The 16,342-nt window shown below is 32.6% G+C and overlaps 1 protein-coding gene across 2 annotated transcripts in view; it reads right to left on the bottom strand.

Moving 5' to 3' along the window:
- LOC101508773 (uncharacterized) overlaps positions 1-7,949 on the bottom strand; it is a 24,239-nt gene extending 16,290 nt beyond the window's left edge. The window contains exons 1-14 of one of the 2 annotated variants that reach the window (XM_073368464.1): positions 7,538-7,949; positions 7,351-7,446; positions 7,061-7,221; positions 5,143-5,413; positions 4,993-5,060; positions 4,813-4,882; positions 4,365-4,727; positions 3,493-3,572; positions 3,332-3,383; positions 2,856-3,009; positions 2,608-2,695; positions 1,928-2,030; positions 1,745-1,835; positions 351-448 (exon numbers count right to left, since the gene is read on the bottom strand). In XM_073368464.1, coding sequence (XP_073224565.1) covers positions 351-448; positions 1,745-1,835; positions 1,928-2,030; positions 2,608-2,695; positions 2,856-3,009; positions 3,332-3,383; positions 3,493-3,572; positions 4,365-4,727; positions 4,813-4,882; positions 4,993-5,060; positions 5,143-5,413; positions 7,061-7,221; positions 7,351-7,446; positions 7,538-7,732 — 1,890 coding nt within the window. In that variant the 5' untranslated portion in view covers positions 7,733-7,949. The remainder of the gene's footprint in view (positions 1-350; positions 449-1,744; positions 1,836-1,927; positions 2,031-2,607; positions 2,696-2,855; positions 3,010-3,331; positions 3,384-3,492; positions 3,573-4,364; positions 4,728-4,812; positions 4,883-4,992; positions 5,061-5,142; positions 5,414-7,060; positions 7,222-7,350; positions 7,447-7,537) is intronic. The other variant, XM_004501998.4, reaches the window with a different exon arrangement.
- Between the last annotated feature and the right edge of the window lie 8,393 nt (positions 7,950-16,342).

The raw sequence follows: 16,342 nt of genomic DNA, 5'->3' as shown, positions 1-16,342 counted from the left end.
GGAAAGAGTTGAGGTACCCAATGGGCACAATTGAAGCTTGAGTTGAAAGACTCAAACCGCACAATCGTACTACCTAGGACACCAAAAGTGCAAGCCAAAAAAATATAAAGGGACAAAAAGAATACTGTAAAAAAAATGTTCATGAACAGTCTTAGAGAGAATCTGTTCTCTTCTTACAGTCTCGTTAGCTTAATTCTATCAGATTTGTTACTGACAGTCTAACAGTCTGTAACAGACTCTAACTTTAACAATTCTGCAACAATGTCAACACATGCACAGACACCTTAACAAAACAGAGAATGCACATTGCACTCAGCAACCTATACCAAAAATATTTTTGTCAAGATTACCTGAAGAGCTTCAAGGCAAATGCTTGGGCAACTTCTTTGCGATGAATATTCAAATAACAAAGAAAGAACCCCCGACTTCTTTTCAGTCTCAAGATAACCTGAAAGAAAGCCAACAATTGCAGACATGAAGCCAAACTAACAGATAGCAATATCCTATACCCAAAATCAAACCAATATTATTGTGTAGCTAAACATGCAATTCAAGCAGATCCGTCATCCTGGTTAGTTGATGCACATACCATTGTTGACTTCATATATCCAAGAGCCAAACAAAATTCTATTGGCAAAGCATAGGAAAGAGTAGTAAAGATAAGTGAGAATAAAAATGCTATCTGGTTAATGTTAGAGAATAGGTATTCTTTTCCAGTCACCAATTTTTCTAATGATCAAAATATTTTAATATGTTCAGGCTTAGAGGTGACTAGCTTTCAGAATTTCAAGGATATGCTACACAATATGCATTATCTAACATTTTCAAATTCCTTGTTTGTGGATGAAGTCTCAAAGGTGACACTGGAGATTTCAAGGATATGCCACGCAATATGCCTAATCTAACATCTTCAAATTTCTTGTTTAGGAATGAAGTCTCAAAGGTGATACCTAGAATTCATTGCAATGCCTAATCTAACTTTATGCATCATTGTTTATAATTAGATCAAATACTATTACCATGGGTACTGTTGAAATTGTGGGATTTTAGAGAAAAGGAGGAGAGAAAATAATAAAGGTTTGAATATTATTGATAATAGCTTAATGCTGACTTGATTACAAAGGACTCAATACTAATCTCTATTTATAGAGAAACATAGACTCAATCCTAAATAAGGAATAAATCATAATAATAATGAGAGATATTCTACGATTCTCTATGATTATAAGTTGATCATAGAAAATAACTCAAAATACTCTAATATAATATAAAAGATATTATAAGATATTTTCTAATATTCTAACAGGTACACATCCAAGCATAATAACAGTTAGGCTACAAACAATATCCCAAGAACCTGCAAATAACAGTTCTATAAACCATCATGACCCTTATCCAAATCCCCCACATTCTCGTAAAACTCCCCCAAAACTTACTTCCCAATCACCTCCCTTTTTCCTCATTAGTACAACATCAATAAAATTACACAATACACAAACAAATATTATTTCCTATGAATTCACTACCAGTCAGATATGTGACTATGTATCTATCTCAATCAAAATAACTGAATCATTCAAATGAAACACAAATGAATTATGTGAAACATAAAATAAGAATGAACGAATCTTCATAAGAAAATATTCACATTTAGAGCAATTTTTTATCTCAGACTATTTCTTTAATTTTAAATGATAATTATGCAATTGATTTTAACATCAAGAGTACTATAATTAAAAGATACCTGAAGAAACCTCATCATAGAGCATCTTCCTTACTTGAGCAGAGGATGGTGAAATAGACAGGGCTAATGTCAAACAACCAACTGCAGCATCCTGCTAACACAAGTCATGTTATACATGTATTACTTCCCCAGAAGTTATGGGGCCAGAAGGACAACAAAACTTTGCTCAATCATACAACTAACCAGCAGATTATTCTGGTCACTTTTGTACCGAAACCCTTCTTCAATCCTTGTCCTAAGAGAAGTAATAACAGTAGGCAACAAATTTGATGGCATTCTTGAATATCTGTTAAACACAAAAATTTCAGTGCAGATACTAATTAATTTTCTACAAGCACAAATAGATAAAAGACTGAAAACCCAGTGTTAACGGCAGAGATAGCATAATAACCAAATTACGTTCAGAATGAAGAAGGAAATACTAAGTCCCAAAACTATCTCCTAAAAATTAGAAAGCATATATGGTGTTTGTGTAATTAATACTATTAAATATTTAGTATATATTAAGAATAATCAACATCTTATTTGCAATTGCCAGACCCTCGTCCCAGGTTTCATTTTCAATTGTTTCAACAATCAGCAGTACACTCCCACTTTCAAAATGGCAACAACATTAAGCATTGAGAAATCCATTAGGCAGCACTGTTCAGTTATAGATAGAAGTTGCTGAGTTGGAAAATTGTTAATTATAGGGGTTCCCAACATCCCATTAATGTTGTATTAGTTAAACACTTATATCATCCTATCCACCACATAAGGCATTTCAAATGACACCAAAGAATGTCACTGATTCCAATCGTAACAGAACTACAGCACTATGAGATGAAATAAAAAATGAAGGTGCTGGAAGCAAAGAGACATACGGCGTATGCAATATCACAAGCCTGATAATCTTGAACAACGATGCCAGCAATTTACCACGAGCTTCATGCTGTATTAAGTAAAGAATACCTGAAATAGAGGAAAAAAGGAGGAAGAGTGAAATTCAAGTATGAAAAATGAGAAATCGATAAATTTTTAAAGAAACTTTTCAACAAAGAAATCAATAGCTTAATAAAAAATTGTTTGAGTAACAACATATTCAATAAGATACTGCAGATGTTTTAGCTACCTCTATGAATTTCCAATAAAATTTTCCCAAGAGAGCTTGAAAGTGCAGTAAAAGATCCAATTTTGCTAGACTCTTTGTATTCGGCTACTTGCAGAAAATTGGAAGAAGGACCATCCAACATGGCCACTAGTGTTGATGCTGACGCCATACGTACCTATAGATAACATAAACAACTTTTTCTTAGCAGGGAATAGAATAGACCCAAAAAAAAAATGTTTATTTTAGAAAGAAAAAAAAAAAGAGCTTCAGAGCAGCGGGTTGAAGAAAAGTGGTGGGCTGTGTGTATATGAAAAGAGATGCAAGATAAGAATTGGCCAAAGTGGGAAGGTGCTATATGCGCAGAAAATGCCAAAGGAATAATTTGCTAGAACGGAGGGGAATAGTGGTAACATGTCACAACAACTAAATTTCAAAATAAAAAACTTTGTTGGGAAACCATTAACACGCAAGGTGAAATGTGCAACAAAAGTCATTACCTTCAAACAAGGATCAAATAGCAAGCAAGTCATTAAAGTTGCATCACGCATCCTATGAATATGCAAATAAAACAAAAACATAGTCAGAAAAATTCAGATGAAGAGAAAACAGATAGTACAAGTTTGAATTCATAAAAGCAGGAAGAATGCTCTGGCCATACCTTGGTTGTAGTGCATCACTGGTTGGCAAAAGCAAGGACCATTGCATTGAGAGAGATTTAGAATCAGCTTGACAAAGATCCTTCACACCCAGCATAATAACAATAATAGTAAATAAAAAATAAATAACCATTGCAAAGTATTATTTGGTGGATTCTAGCTATCCAACACCAATGAGATGCGGTGGTCCCTACAAATGTGAATGTTATCACCTTCCAAGTTTGCAAATCATAATAAAAAATATTTAATTATTGGCACTCAAGTTTAAGGTGCACAATCGAAAAAACTTTTGAAATATGGTAGAACATGTTTGCAATTCTACATCACAGGCCTAGGTTCAAAAATTGAAAGACAAGCTCAAATAACTCTCTCTCCCTCTACCTCCCTTCTTCCTCTCTCCATCATCCTGAATTTGGTGTAGTGAAAAGTTAGAAACACAATGCAGTGGCAAAAGCAATTCCACAATTCAAAAGGTGAGCTATGACACAAGTGACTTGTGACATATTATTGGGTATTGTACACTCTAGTATGAGAATCAAGTTTCAATTCACATTGCGTCAAATCCAGTACTTCATGATTGATAGGTCTGTTGGTCAAGAGACTTAGGTACAAGCTAGGCGGAGATAGTTCGAGGAAATAAATAAGGCACATTTTCTATAAATAAGAAGAGGGGATTGAAGGGGAGAGTGGGGATTTAAGTGAGAATTAGCATGTAGATTTTCCCAATTCTGGGGAAAAATGATTATTTGGAATCTTAACAAAATATTAGATATAAATTTTGGGCAAATCTAACAGTAACTTCAATATTAGGATCCATGTTCTCATGAAAGAAAATACTTCAGAAGGGTGAGAGGACATCAAATTTTGAATTTACCTGTATACAAATTATAGCAGCAACTCTAACCCTAGAGTTCTGCCCTCTAGCACTCTCTTTAGCTGATCCATCTCCATCACTAAAATCTGAATCTGAAGATGTAACATTGATAGTAGAAGTTTCATTATCAGAGATACATTGAGAATACCTAGCTCTATTGGGCTTCACATTTGAGCAGTCCCGTTTGCGCAAGTGTGGAGGCCTATATACACTATGATCTGACTTGTTCAGTTGCTCCCTGTGTGCCATAGGACTTACATTATTAAGACCCATGTCCGTATGGCCAACTAGCAAAGTACTTGGGGTTCTACCCGGAAGTCCATAATTTAAGAACATTCGCAGCACAGCAACAAAAACTGACACCTTGAAAAAATATCTAGTGTCACAATGGTTAGGGGTAAAAGTAAAACAATTTGTCCTTTGCAATAAAATAAAATGTCTTTCTTACATGATCAGATACAGAACATTTAGGATCAGTAAGGATCAGATGCAGACAGCTCAGTAAAGATTCATAAAATCTGCAGAAAAGATGTGTCAGCAACTTGTAAAGAATGACATATAGCCAAAGAGTGAATCTCAATGAGTTTTATCATTGGCTTCTACTGAGATCTTTCAACAAACAGGTTACCTGGACATTGCACGATCTTCCACAACTGGGGTTTTTAATGCCATGACATCCATTGTTTTTCTGACCACCTATTTCAGAAGAAACCAGTTAAAATATTTTGCTGGAATTGATATATAAATTTATAAGGACATAAAAGGAAGAAGTATATACCTCAAGCATTGATCTCCAGATATCAACCGGGAAAGATGACCCAGCTCTTGAGATTGCTTCGCTGAGCAACTCAAAAGCTACTGTCTGTAGCTCACTTGAACTGCTTTCTGTGGAAAAACTCATACTAATCTCTGCCAATCTTTCTTTGTATGCTGAATGAGGCATCCAAAATGACACACCTTGAGAGCTAACAATAACATCAAGTAGAAATTTAACTAGTATAGTATCTTCAGACTGCAACCATCTTCGATGAGATAGAGTAATGATACATCTGGACAGGAGCAAATTTTGTATAGGGTAAATTTAATGTACCAACAAAAAGTTGAGAGGCATTAACAGCAAAACATAAAAATTTAGTCGACTATTAACATTAGAGTTTAATTGATAATGCATTGTCTGTGTAAAAAAAATTACACATGCATCTAATCACTTCTCACCACATAAATATTTGAGGAGGTATTTTACTATTTTAGGAATTAATATAATAAAGTGACATAGTGGCGATATATAATTGGATGCCTGTGAAATTTATTTTACATTGCAAGTGCATACCAATTAAACCCTTAACATTAATACCTTCGAATAGGCGTCAACAATATGATTGCATCAACAGCATTCAACCATTCATATTTATTAGTATGAAATGCCCACAACTTGAATAATAAATATTCAGATACCACCAAAAACTCTAAATAAACCAAAATAAAGAAGCAAATTCAGATGACTCAAAATATAGTATTTGATAAATTATCAGTTTAAAAAACCTCAAGAAAAAAGAAAACCATAAAAAAGATCTAGAGTTTTTTTTTTCAGTTTCACCTTGGTGCCTCGCACCCTCCAGATGTAGGGATAATCTCCACTCAAACAACTGATGATTAAAAAACATTACTGCAGCATAACAACTTACTTTACAAATAAAGCTCCCACTGATGGTTAAAACAACCAACTAATAGAACACTTTCACGATAAATAAAAGAAATTCCTGAAATTCAAACTTCAAATCTCATATGTACTAGTTCCTCTGTCCCACAATGATTGACTCATTTGTAAAAATAATTTATCCCAAAATGAATGACATTTTTCAATTTACAATGTAACGTGAATTATTTTTTTCCAATTGTACCCTCTAACTAATACTCCATTTCTCACTTTCCATTCAATATTTTGCACTTTACATTAATGGTAATAGTTAATGCATCAATACTTGATAAGTATTTCTTCTGTCTCACAATAAGTGTCACTATAGCAAAAAAATTGTCTTAAAATAAATGTCATTTACAATTTTCAGTACAACTTTAGTTTATATTTTTTCTATACTACCTGTTAAAATTCGGTGTATGTTTTAATTATTCCTTTATTGTGCAACATCCTAGACTAATTGTTAGTAATCCTAGTCAATACAATTTCTTAGATATTGAATATAATTATTGCAGCACCATTATAAATAGGAAGGTGTGTGATCTCATTAGAAACATAAGAAACACAAAAATCACATATTTTACACTACCCTTTAATGATTATTGTATACACAACTTCCAAAGTATTATTATGTTTTGCATTGATAATAGTGAAAAACCCAGCAATAGTTAAGATGGGTAGTTTGGTAAAATGAGTTCTCTTTTTCTTCTAACTATTGCATTTCTTAATATGAGTGCAAAAACCTTAAACTACACGCATAGTGAGATGGAAGGAATATATTTTAGTAAAAGTATTTTTCTCTCTCTGTCTTTCATTTATACATTTTTTTTAATCTGTGTGAAATGATCGATTGGGTTACTAAAGAAACAAAAAGCCTGCTCTTTCTCTTATGAATTTCAAACTAAAGCATTAATAACTTCCCCAACATAAAGCATAGCTATACATACAGCCAAAGTAATATTGCATCAAGTATCAATTAATTTCAAGAGCATGAAATAACCTAATAGCCTGCAGGCATTCAACAGCAGGAACTATTGCTGCGGTTCTGCAAATTCCATTTGGTCCGAGAAACCGATCCAGCATCTTCCCAAAATAACCAAGAACACTACTGAAAGATGAGCCAGTAATTTTGAACGAAACGTGTCGACATATATCATGGATCTACGAGAAGAAGAAAGCAACAAGCCAGATCATTAAGTAAAATCATTAAAGACAATTCGTGATGTCTCATTAAAATCATTAAGTAAAATCATTAAATCAGCAAAATTATAAAAAAGCAGAACTGAATACCATGCGTGATGTCTGAGTATAAATATGAATACAGTCTTCTTCATCTGAAGAAGTAGCAGCAACCAATTCCATCATAAACACAATGTCCGATAAAACCTTAGGGGAAAAAATCAAACAAAAATCAGAGAGAAACCGAATAGTATTCGAATTCGAAGGCATTAAATATGAGTTTTGAAAGATAAGATACCTCGTGAGAAGGAAGTTCGGGAGCAGCACACAATAGAGTATGAGAATGAGAGAAAATGAGATTGTGGAGCATTTGAGATGTGGAAGTGCGGGGAGGATTCGTTAGGGTTTCATCCCTCAGCGTCAAAAAGGCGGTCCTCCACGATCTAACCAGTGGCGTTGGTGCCGTTGCGCCACCAAATCCCGTTCCCGCCATGAAAATCGCTACAATGGAGATTTCTAGTTTCTACTCATCAATCATCACCGGCGCATTCGGTGGAAAATCAATTGCGGGTCATTGAACTCCTCCCAAAACGACGATGAAGAAACTCCATTTCACTCCCAATATGATCTTCAATTTTTTAAAGAGCTATCTATTTAGTAGCAGATATTTAGAGAAACACACTAAGTATTTGAGTTATCAATTTCTTATAAGTTGGTCAAGTGGTCTCTATATTTGGTGGAAAATATGGTAGAAAGACGGAATGAAAAAACAAAAAGAAATTATATTATTTTTAATTTTTTACTGTTTAGCATTTTCCTTATTTAAATAATGTTTTTTATTGGACATATAAGTTGTCATATCAAATTTTGATCAAGTAACATAATATAATAAATTAATTTAAAATTTCTATCTTTAATTGAGTTAGAGATTAAAATGACATAATAAAAACAATCATTTACTTAATTACCAATTTAAATATAAAAATAATTTATATAATATAATATAAATTATAAAATATAAATTTAATTAAATATAAATATAAAAATAATTAATAGAATTTGATATTAAATTTAAAATGAAATATTAATAATTAATTTAAAAAATATTTATAATGTTATCATAAGGATAGTTTTGTATTTTTATATAATTCAATAAATTAGTATTCAATATTTATGACACAACCTAAGGGTTTTGGAGATTCAAAGGATGTTGGAAAGGTATGCAAAGCTACAAAGGTCCATTTGTGGATTGAAGCAAGCTTCTAGAAGCTGAAATCTTCATTTTAATAAAGTTGTAAGACACTTTAGATTCATTAAGAATGAAGGTGAACTAGTAATAGCACAATAGTGTTGTTGGTCTTGTATGTAGATGACATACTGCTCATTGAAAATGATATCCCTACATTACAAAACGTGGTTAGGGAATTGCTTCTCGATGAAGCACTTATGAGATGTCTCTCATGTGTTAGGAATCAAAATCTATAGAGGTAAATCACTGAAGTTACTTGGCCTGAGTCAAAGTACATATGTTAACAAAGTGTTTAGGCGCTTCAACATGCACGACTCCAAGAAAGGACTATTGTATATGTCACATGGTGTATATCTACCCAAAGGACAATGCCTTACTTCATCATATGAGAGAGAACGCGCGAGTAAAGTGTCATATGCATCGATAATAGACCACATGTCTCGTGTGCATTGAGCATGACGAGTAGGTACCAATTAGATCCCGGTGAGGTTCACTGAACCGCCGATAAGAACGTCCTAAAGGATTTGAGGATGATTCATAATTCGTATGGTGGTAAGGAATAGCTATTACAAATGGTTACACTAATGCTAGTTTCTAAACTGATAAAGATGACTCAAGATCACAATATGTCTATAAGTGTTTGCCTAAATGGTGGCGTTATGAGCTGGAAAAGTTCAAAGTAGAAGATAGTCGTCAATTCTACTACACAGGTTAAATGTATAGTTGCCTCTAATGCAAGTTCATTATTGAACTATATATAGTTTCAAGCATTGCGGATCCAAATGATCTTTACTCTGATAATAATGGTGCAATCACGCAAACCTAAGGAATTCAGATCTTGTTTGTGATCCAAACATATACTTTAGCGCTTTCATCTTATTCGAAAGATCATCGATAGATGAGATGTGAAGATTTAGAAAGTTTCTACCTTAGATAACATTGTTGACTCACTTATGAAACCACTTGCTCATCATAAGCATAATGGTTACACTAGATCGATGGGTATTAGGAGTATGTCTGGCTTGCTCTAGTCGTAGTGGGAGATTGTTAGAGTTAGAAGGCCAATAATTTTTCTTTGATTAGTATTTGTATCATGACATCTAATATTATTTATATAGTAATACGAGACATTTTAATTTATAGCATGAATTTATTAAAAGCATAATAAAGTATTTTGAATAATTAGTGTGTTTAATGTAACATTAAGTGTGAATTAATCGTGAGACCCCATTGAACGTAGAGACATTATTCTTAAATTGATTGTACACAAGTTTCACTGCTAAATAGAACAACGATAATGAATAGACACTATTATGTGAGTAGATTGATAATCACATCTCATGGGTCATGGATATGAGATATCGAGTCTTCACATATGTATAAATATTATGCGTAATATTTGTACTAGATTGATCCGATGCGAGAACGTTGTATAATAGTTATGTGAGTGCCATTAACGATTCTCATGTCACTATAATGAGTAGTTCTTCGACTTGGAGTCAGTACGATCCATACCTGGAGAGTTGTATCATTTGAGTCCATCAAATATTATCTGTAACATGACAATCATATTGGTGTTTATTGGATTTGATCTACAATAAACCATGTAGAGGGAAATGGGGGATGTAGATAAGATTAATCTCTCCTGCATAATAGGAGTTGTGTCTTTGGTCTCTCGATATAGTGATATCTAAAATGTGTGTGGTCATGCCAAAATGGATCAATACAAGATATTGAGTATATTAATGATTGCACGAATACTCAGAAATCGAGAAACAAATTATTGTACCTAACTAGGATGACACATTTTATGCGTTGTGTTCAATTAAAACAATTGGATGAAGGGACAATTATTGCACATCAAATAGTGGTCATGGTACGGTTAAAATTCTATCACCGATTTTTCATTAATTGAATAGTAGTGATGCATTGCTAGACGTCTCTCATTATTTATAATATTTATTATTAGTTTATTATTTTGCATTCATTTAATATTTTATATTATTATCAATTAAGTGGGAGCCTAAAAGTTCACATGATAGAACGATTAAATCAAAGAGTAAAAATTTAATAAAAGAATTATTTAATTAAGTAATAATTTAATTAAATAAAATGAATTGGAATTGTGACGTATTGGACCACTATGGCGGTAAGTAGATATGACAATATATATAATAATTATTTTATTTTATTATTAATTAAAATAAATATGACTTTTAAATTTATTATTTTATATATATTAACGGGTGCAAGGTAGAAAAACTCGAACCTCGTTGCAGACAAGGATAAAGACTTATATTTCACATGAGATAAGCAACGAGTGCGGAGTTTTCTCAACTAATCAGATGTGAGGAGATGAGAGGAAAAACTCACCCCATGCCGCTCTCGTTGCCATGCCTAATCGTAAGATAGAAATGAGCATTATATAACATATTGTGCCACCTTATAACCCAACCCTAGAATCATTCTTACTGTAATCATCAGCTAGCATCCAAGCATTATAAGACAATTGTTCACGTGAATTGAGTAAAGAAACTACCATACATATTTTTATGTGTATATATATATGTTAAGAGATATTTGTATGAAATACAAAAGTCAGTGAGATCACTTGATAAAAATTCCTCAAATTAATTATTAAGTTTAATGTCTTCCAATGTGTGGCATTCGTCAAGGCCAATATCGTATAGTGTGATTCATGCTAAAGTTGAGTACAATATTCTATATCGGTGATGCGCGACAAGAAAAGATCCAACTGTCAACCATTGAATTTAATTTAGCTGTTGTATTCAATAGGATTGAAATAGACTAAGAGACAAATAAATTGAGTTTTAATTCACAAGATGGATTAAAACAAGTGTTGTTAACCCCACTGTTCCAATAGTTACATGCGATGAAATTGGAAAAGAGTTTCCTAACTAAATAGTCATATTTTGGGTAAATCAACCCAACTGTCTCAAAACAATGTAAAATATGAATATTGGTTTCACTATAAAATCTTTCAATGAGATTTTCTAAGTCAATGGTGAGGGTCATTGATTTGAGTAAAATAGTGGGAACATATTTAATAAATACTTGTTAAATATGTCTATTACATGATATTTATATATCTATTTATCTATTTTAGATTAACCATGTCTTCAAACACAACAAATACAATTATGTTGCGAAACATCCTTGATAAAGAAAAGTTATCGAGAACTAACTTCCTCGATTGGCACCGAAACGTCAAAAACAACAAAAGAAGTTGAATGTTCTCTAAGGACCTATGCATGAGCAACCCGCTGCAAATGCTACTATGACCGAACGAGATGCTCATAAGAAACATCAAGAAGGTGCCTTAGATGTTTCATGCCTTATGATTGCAACCATGAACCCAAACCTGCAAAAACATCATGAGAACATGGAGGCATTCAATATGATTAAACACCTCAAAATGCTCTTTCAAGTGTAGGCTATGCAAGAAAGGTTTGAAGTGTTAAGAACTTTTTTCCACTGCAAGTTGGCAGAAGAAGTTTAGTTGGGCCTCGTGTACTCCATATGATTGCACACATTGAGATCCTACATAGGTTGAGATTTCCTTTGGGGTCTAAAACTGACAACATATTTGATCATGCAATAGTTACTGAATAGTTTTAGGCAATTTTTCATGCATTCTTGTATGAATGATGTAGCTAAAACTTTGTTAGACCTTATTGGAATGTTGAGAATTACTGAACAAAACAACCACAAAGGAAAAAAAGTAACGTTATAATGATGGTACAAACTCGTAAGAGTAAATGAAAAGTTTTTAGGCCCATGTATGGGCAACAGAAGGACAAAGGTAAGATGAAAGCCAAACCGAGTACTTATGGCCTAAAACGAGTAGGCGGGGTTGCAAAGGAAGGCAATTGTTTCTTTTGTGTTAAAACTTGTCAAGAACTGACCAAAATACCTATAAAATTTAAAGAAAAAAAAAAAGATTTACAACTCAATTATTTATGTTATAGAAATTAATTAATTTACTCCTACATCTTGGATATTGGATACTGGATGTGGTTCTCACATTTGTACTTATGTACAGGAACAAAGAAGGAGTAGGACATTGGCTAAAGGTGAAGTTGACCTACGAGTTGGAAATGGAGCAAAGGTTGTTTCATTGATTGTAGGAACTTATATTTTGAATTTACCTTCGGACTTATTTTAGAATATAATAATTGTTGTTTTGTTCCAACCATTTTCAGAAATGTTATTTCTATTTCTTGTTTGGACAATAAATATTTTAATATTATTATTAAGAATAAAAGTTGTTTGATTTATTTGGATTGTGTATTTTATGCGAGTTTGCCTGTGTGCAATGGACCTTATGTCCTAGATTTATATATGCCCATTTATAACATAAATGTGAAAAAGTAAAATCAAATTATTCGAACTATAGATACCTTTGGCATTGTTGTTAAGGTCATTTAGGCGAGAAACGCACATCCAAGTTTCATAAAGAAGGATACTTAGATTCATCTTATTATGAATCATTTAAAATGTGTGAGTCTTTCTTAATTGTAAAGATATGACTAAAGTCGTATTTACTTATCAGAGTGAAATGACTAGTGATATTTTGAGATTAGTACATGGTGATGTATGTGACCCATTAAACAAACCTACTAGAGGCGGTTTTCCTTACTTCGTCACATTTACTAACGATCGTAGTCGATATGGTTTTGTGTATCAAATGAGACATATATCTGAAACTTTTGAAAAATTAAATGAGTTGAAAAGTGAAGTGGAAAACCAACTTGGCAATAGTATTAAAGTCATACGATCAAATCGTGGTGGTGAATATTTAAGACAACAATTTGACGATTATATGAAGGAGTTTGGGATTGTATTCTCACTCACTGCTCATGAAACTCCATAATGGGATGTTATTTAAGAAGGAGAAACTGCACTTTGTTAAACATTGTATGGTCGATGATGAATTAGTCAAATTTACACGACTATTTACGGGGACATGCACTTCTTACTACAACTTTCACCCTTAATCGTGTTACATATAAAGCAATAGAAAATACATCATATGAGATATGGACTAGACGAAGACCCAATGATCTTTTATGAAGATTTGGGAATGTGAAGTTTATGTGAAACGTTTTATTTATGATAAACTTAGTTCTAAATGTATATTTATGGGGTATCATAGGAAAACTAAATGATGTTGTTTATATCTACCCTCTGATGACAAAGTGTTTACTGGGAGAACACATGTATTCCTAGAAAGAGATGTCATCTCTAAAAGAACCCATGAGAGGAATATAGAACTTGGAGAAAAGTCCAGGATCCATAAACTATTGCATCAGTAGTGATAGAACAAGAACAGGCACCACAACGAGTTATGGGTGACTCTCCTCTTCAAGTAGCACAAGAACCTCATATGTATCGGATACCACACCATCAACCTATGAGATATGGACTTATCTAGAATCAAGAAGGTGATGAGTTACTCGTGGATCAAGATGAGCCCAAAACCTACTAGGAAGCCATGTTTGACCCATAATCCGAGAAATGGTTTGAAGCCATAGGGTCCGAAATGGAATCCATGTATGCTTAAACTAGGTATGGACCTTGGTCGATGCATCTAAAGGGATAAAACCTATAGGGTGCAAGTGGGTCTTCAAGAAGAAAACTGACATGGATGGTAAGGTAAAGTACCTTTAAGGCAAGGCTAGCTGCTAAATGTTTTAAACAAATTTGTGGTATTAAATATGATGAAACCTATTATATAGTAGCAATGTTTAAATATGTTCTAATTATGCTTGTTATTGCTACATAGGGGTGTACAAATGACATGTTACATCGGGTTTGGTGTGTCTATTACCCGATCCTAATATTTGATCAAAACAAATTTTAGACCATAACATGTCCCTTAACCTGATCAAACCCGATGAGTTGTAGGTTCATTAAGGACGAGACAAAATAAAGACGAGATCAGGTTGGTCCCAACACGAAACACCAAATAGTAATCCTTAAATTTTCTTTTAGAAAAAAAAAATAAACACAAAGAAACTCATAATAAGTCACATGTGGTTATCACTTGTCAATTCATTCAAGATTAGTAACTCAATATTATTTCACAAACTATAAATTACTAAGTTAGCGATCCGATTAGTAAATTTTTTAGAGAGACTGAATCAATAATATCATAAAATAATAACAAAAAGTTCATTTATCTTTAAAGTAATTTGGGACAGGATATGTAACTTGAGGTGTAACCCGAACCTGGTCTTTTTTCTACTATGCCATTGTCTTCTCCTTATTTTTTTGGAACCGGGTCATACATCCCCTTGCTTACGGGCCACAACGGGTTCGTGGGACAGATCTAGTCTTGTACACCCTTATTGCTACATAGCATGATTATGAAATCTGAAAAATGGACATCAAGATTGCATTTCTTAACGATAATCTTCTCGACGATGTATATATGACACAACATGAGAGTTATGAAGATTCAAAGGATGCTGAAAAGGTATGCAAGATACAAAGGTTAATTTATGGATTGAAGCATATATTTCGGCGCCTCCATGTTATTAGAGAGATCGTCGATAGATGAGATGTGAAGATTTACAAAATTCCTACTTTGGATAATATTATTGACCCACTTACAAAACTACTTGCTCAGTAGAAATATGATGGTGATACTAGATCAATGGGTATTAGGAGTATGTCTGGTTGGTTCTAGTGCTAATAGGAGATTGTTATAGTTAACATCATTGATCAACAAATTTTTCTTGGTTATTATTTGTATCATGACACTTACTATTATTTATATAGTAATATAAGACATTTTAATTTATTACATGGGTTTATTGAAAGCATAATAAAGTCCTTAAAATAATTAGTTTGTCCAATATAACATTAAGTGTGACTTAATCACGAGACCCCATTGAGTATAATGACCCTATTGTTAAATTGTTTGTAGTCAAGTTTTACTGTTAAATGGGACAATAGTAATGCATAAAGACTATTATGTGAGTAGATTGATGATCACATCTCATAGATCATGGATATGAGATATCAAGTCTTCGTAAAGATATAAATATTAGAAGTAATATTTGTACAATGTGATAACGTTATATAATAGTTAGACAAGTGTGATTAACGATTCTCATGTGACCATAGTGATAAGTCTTTCGACTTGAAGTCACTACGATCCCTACTTGAAGAGTTGTATATTTTGAGTCCATGAAACATTATATGTAATAAGACAATCATAAACATGATTATTAGGTCTACAATAAATCATATAGAGAGATGTGAAAGACGCAAATCTAATTCATCCCTCCTATATAATATATAGGTCTAAAATTTGATGGCATTTATAGAGATGAGAGACTATGAAAACATCATTTCTCTTTACTTTTTTTTGCTGAATTCACACTATAAATTGTTTTAAAATAAATGAATGTTGTTGGAATAAAATTATATAAAGTTATTAACAAGACTTATTTGATAATTTTTTAACAATGTGGGTTAGAGGAATTAAATATTTATTAAATAAGTAGTTTATATATGTAGAGTTCATTTAATTAAACATCCAAAGGAGGAGACTCTATTATGGACGGTCTTAGGCACTGCATCTAAATTTTATCTAAAAATAAATTACATTTCTTAACATAACATAGTTAAAAGTCTAGAACACACATTTATCTTTGAATTAATTAAGAGATTTTTTTTCTCCAGAGAAAATATTATACTTCTATAAATAGGATTACTTATAGTGATTGCTATTAATTATAGATGTAGGTAGAGGATATAAAAATAATTTGATAACTGGAATGAAAGAGTTAAAAGCAAAGTAATAAGAAGGTTGATAATTCAAAC

Source organism: Cicer arietinum, chromosome 5, assembly GCF_000331145.2.
Source record: "Cicer arietinum cultivar CDC Frontier isolate Library 1 chromosome 5, Cicar.CDCFrontier_v2.0, whole genome shotgun sequence".
In the NCBI taxonomy this organism is placed as follows: Eukaryota; Viridiplantae; Streptophyta; class Magnoliopsida; order Fabales; family Fabaceae; genus Cicer; species Cicer arietinum.
This window is presented reverse-complemented; position numbering and strand designations above follow the sequence as displayed.